This window comes from Lepidothrix coronata, unplaced genomic scaffold, assembly GCF_001604755.1.
Source record: "Lepidothrix coronata isolate B3197 unplaced genomic scaffold, Lepidothrix_coronata-1.0 Scaffold190, whole genome shotgun sequence".
In the NCBI taxonomy this organism is placed as follows: Eukaryota; Metazoa; Chordata; class Aves; order Passeriformes; family Pipridae; genus Lepidothrix; species Lepidothrix coronata.
In genome coordinates this window covers 140,882-145,446 of record NW_016690370.1, presented here as the reverse complement: position 1 = coordinate 145,446, position 4,565 = coordinate 140,882, and the positions used below count along the sequence as shown (strand labels likewise).

The window sequence follows — 4,565 nt, the reverse complement described above, 5'->3', positions numbered from 1 at the left end:
GCAGGGGGCTCTGGGGCAGGAGGGGAGGTGGCAGGGGGCTCTGGGGCAGGAGGGGAGGTGGCAGGGGGCTCTGGGGCAGGAGGGGAGGTGGCAGGAGGCTCGGGGGCAGGACATACCGAAATCCCTGCTCCCGGATGGCGAAGGCGGGCGTCTCCAGCGGGAAGATCTCGGACTGCACGAAGAGCTCTCGGACGCGCCGGTCGATGACCTTCCCGTACTGCGCCCCCGCGTCCAGGATCACCACGGCCCCCTCGTAGTGGTGCTGCCCATCCTTGAGCTCTCCCCCGGCGTTCTCGGGCTGCGAACAGCACCCACGGCAGCTTCCGTCAGCTTCCCAACCCGGAAAGGTTGGAAAAGGCCGTGGTGATCATCAAGTCCAACCATCAGCCCAACACCACCACCACCACGTTCACCTTAAACCTCATCCATCCCCAAGTGCCACATCCACACATTTCTCAAACTCTTCCAGGCAGCCTGTGCCAGCACTTTACAACCCTTTCCACAAAGAAATTTCTCCTAATATCCAATCCAAACCTCCCCTGGCTTCACAGCGACACGCCGCAGACCGCAGACTAAGCCAGACCTCTTCAACAACCAACATCTGCAAAGCTTTGCTAATTAGCTTATGCTAATTCATGATTAAAATGATAAAGGCTAGCCAAGAAACTTCTAAATGAAAAAAATCCTCGAGTTTATGAGGACCGTGAGGTGCACTGGCACAGCACATCCCTCCCAAACAGCCACACAAACACGACATCCCCATCCCCCAAACCAAACAGGGCACAAATTAGGGAAGAAAAATGCTAATACGCTAATGAAGGCAGGGCTTTCCATAAATAAGAGCTCATATGCTCTGTTCACCATCTGCAGCCACTGCAGCTTTTTCTGTTTCCAGTTCCACATAAACCCCAGCACAGCCCATGGTAAGTAAGAGCATGTGCCTTTTTCTCAAGCAAACCAGCTCAAAGTCAGAAGGAAAATGTTTTTTCCCATCACAGGCTGAACTTTCACTCGACATTACCTCCTGGGGAGGATAAAAAAGGAGAAATTGAGAACAAATGTCACTGCTAAATCATTTTTAAAGAAGTCTGCATTCAAGCAGATTGCACATCAGAACAAAGCACTGGTTCTCTCTGAGCCCATCATGTCTGAATTGGCTGGCCAACTCCAAATCTGAAAGAGGGCTAAAAAACACAAGGAGAAGTTTCTTTTTAAAAAAAAAAAAATGAAAAGAGACCGCTGTTCCATGGAAGTGTCCTTACTGGGGGATCTTCAAGGAAGAATGAACACAACCACGCTCTAAGACACCAAGAAATTCATGCAGAAAAAAATTTTGCTGCTTGAAGAAATTACTTTGGGGTGTTTTTCTCTTAAAGCTTACAATGCTTCCTGGCCAATGCAGTTTGATGAAGGAAAGACTGGGAAGGGTTTTCTACCTGGGAAAAACTGCCTCCAAGCACATCTTGGAGCTTCATCTCAAGTTTTAATGATGGCATGTTGAGTTGTTCTGCATGTTTCTACCATGCAGCAGAACCTCCAACCCAGGACTCACCAGTTTTCCCACCACAGGCATTTCCACCTGGGTCAGGGAATCACCCTCACATCAACCACAGGTCACCCCAGAGAGCACCACCCTGCTGGGACGCATCTCCCAACAAACACACGGCACAGGCTGCTCTGAGCTTTAGTGCTCAGCTACCACAAGACATCTCAGGTAACTGTCCTCAAATCAGCCCAGGAAGGCAAACACGCTCAAAACTTCCAAAGTTTACAGTCAATGGGAGAGGTTTTATCTTAATTAAAGGACATGAACAGGAAAAAAAATAATGCTAAACCCCTCAAAAGCCTAAATCCCATTTACAGTCAGATCCTCAGTTTCTGTCCTTTAGCTCGTGGCTGAGTGTGCCTGACAGGGAGCTCTGGATGACTTTTAGTCTTGGGTTACACACCAAAAAGGGCATGTGTTGGAGGAGAACAGAATTTAGCAGCATGGCCCCTTCAAACCCCCAGTCAGATGGAGAGGTCAGAGCTGTCCTCCCTTCCACTGGATGGGAGGAAATCACTTTTACAGTGATTCTGGGCATTTTCACCTCGCAATTTCTAAACCAGAAGTTTGCAAAAATGACCAACACCCTCCTTCTTTCCTGAGCCCTCCTTGGGGCAAAACACCATGTCCTTGCAGTTTTTATTTAAAGTCTTTAATTGTTTCAGAGCAGTAGGTTCAGACAAGCAGAACTGTAAGGAGGTTCAGGTCTGAAGAGAGCCCAAAAGCAGCTCTGCCATAAATCACAGGGAAGAAGAGGAAGGCGGAAAGTCAGCACAGGGTCTGGCTTCACTTATTCAGAGGCACAATTCCAACGCTGGGGATTTTGAACCCAAATTTAACAAGGGAAACTTCATTTAATAAAATCCAAAAGGGAACAGATGCTGCTAACGTGCAGCCAACATGGCAGTTGAGCCCTGTACACCACACGTCTGCCAGGAGAGAGATTAAGAGGACACCAGACAGCCCAGCTCCTGCAGGGACAGGGCTTATGGAGCCAGCACCTCTTCCTACTGGGGACTGGCCAGTCTCTAATAAAAGCTCTTTTTTCCCTCAGTAGAGGGATAACTAGAGTTCCTTGTCTTCTGGTCTATTCTCACAAAAATCTGGAAAACTCGCTATTTGTGGGACCTTCTGTGGAAGCTGCTCTGACAGCTGTCCAAGGGCAGGGGCATCGTGCTGATGTCCTGAGAGTGGGACTAAAACCAGGACGGAACTGGTGCACACCAAGAGAAAAAGGGGTGGGGAAAGCCAAATCTCAAGGCACCCTGAAAACCACAGCCCTCTGTCTCACAGACCCAAAACGTGGCACCCAGGTCCTTCCTCCCTCATCTCAGCTCTACCCTCCCCACGATTGTTGGAAGACAAAAATCTTCCAACATTGCTGGTTTTTTTGTGTCAAAACCAAGTAATTCCGAGTTCTGTGATGAGCTGTGGTAGGAGACCTGCCACCAGGCTTGCACTACCTGCTGAGGACACCACAAATCTTCCTCACGTACCTACCTTCTTAGCACTTTAAACCAAGTTTGCAGGTTCCTAACAGCCCACTTGTGCAGAATCAGGGAGGTTTTTGGCATTTCACACACCCACATGCTCGCAGGATGCTCATTAATGCAATTTATAAACCACATACCATATAGAACAGTCACATTCCGGGGTACCAAGGAGCAGCAGAGCCCAGTCTGCAGCAGTGGCTCCTCTGTCCGAGCCCTCAGCCCTGAGCTTTCGCCCACACCAATAACTCAGGACAAGCCTAAACCAGGAGCTTGAACTTCTGCTTTCAAGCTGGCACAGGTTTTACAAGAGTTTAATTGCTTCCCTGTGGTATTAAAATTAAGCAGGTCTAAGAACACTCACTCATATTTCAAAGTATAACAGGACAGTAACTCCCTCCAACTCAGGCCACCCCCAAGACCAAGACAAGAGCCCCCAGCCCGTTATGTGAGGGAAGCTTTAACAGATAGAAGCATCATGCACGTATCCACGGGCTGCTGAGACCCAACCCTTGTGGAAACCACTGTCATTTTCTCCATCATCTGTGTTTTCTGTGAGAGCACAGGTTGTGGAGGATGAGCCATGAGCTCCACATCCCTGGGAGGGAGCAGCCCCAGCCAGGAGAGCAGGATGTGTCCTTGGCTGGGGAAAAGCGCGTCTGCAAACTTGAGCAGGGACCAACTGAGCACTCAAAAACCCCCTCCAGAATCACAGTCTTCTTGCAAACTAGATAAAGGGCCCAGAACCAGAGAGAAGAGGAGCCCCCAGGAGCAGCCCCGGTCAAGAGAGGAGGCTGCATGCACGGCCAGAGAAATAAGTGTCAGAAAACTTACGCAGGGACCGAGTGAGCGCCCTAAAAACCTGAGCGCCCAAAAACCCTCTCAGGATCGTGTTTTCGAGCAAAGCCCAGAACGAGGGTTTTAACGCCGCCACAGAAGCGGCTCCAGGCAGCTCGCAGGGCTTGGCTCAGAAGTTGAATTACCAACAAAAGCTCTGATTTCCCAAACGCTCACGAGTCACCCCTGCCCATGCAGGAGCCACCTCTGCCCATGCAGGAGCCACCCGGACACGCGTCCCCTCCATCCCCTCCGCCCCGCAGGACGCGCGGGGGGAGCCCAGTCCTGCCGGATTAAAACCGAACCCAAAGCTGGGGAACGAGGGGTCCGTCCCAGCCGGGCGCTGCCGCCCTGGGGTGCCACAGAGCCCTGACTGGGGGTAATTCATTAATTAAACCAGGGGGGCACCATCCCCAAACCCCACCGCGCCCGGGCCGCGCCACCCCGGGCCGCGGGGGCCCCTCCAGCGCCATGTGCGGGAGCCGCGCCCGGGGCACAAACCCCCCCCACCTCCCTTTACCCTTCCTTCCCTTCCCCTTCCCTTCCCCTCGCCCTGACCTTGGTGTCCCCGTTGCACAGGGCCATGGGGGCGGCGGGGCAGCGCCAAGGAAAAGGCCGCTCGGAGCCGCGGCCGCCGCGCCGCGATGAGCTAATGCCGCCCGCGGGAGGGACGAGGAGGAGGAGGAGAAGGA

General features: G+C 52.2%; 1 protein-coding gene across 1 annotated transcript in view; it reads right to left on the bottom strand.

Annotated features, from left to right (window-relative positions):
- Positions 1-4,565, bottom strand: part of GMPS (guanine monophosphate synthase) — a 24,308-nt gene extending 19,743 nt beyond the window's left edge. The window contains exons 1-2 of the mRNA XM_017831397.1: positions 4,432-4,565; positions 117-298 (exon numbers count right to left, since the gene is read on the bottom strand). Coding sequence (XP_017686886.1) covers positions 117-298; positions 4,432-4,458 — 209 coding nt within the window. The 5' untranslated portion in view covers positions 4,459-4,565. The remainder of the gene's footprint in view (positions 1-116; positions 299-4,431) is intronic.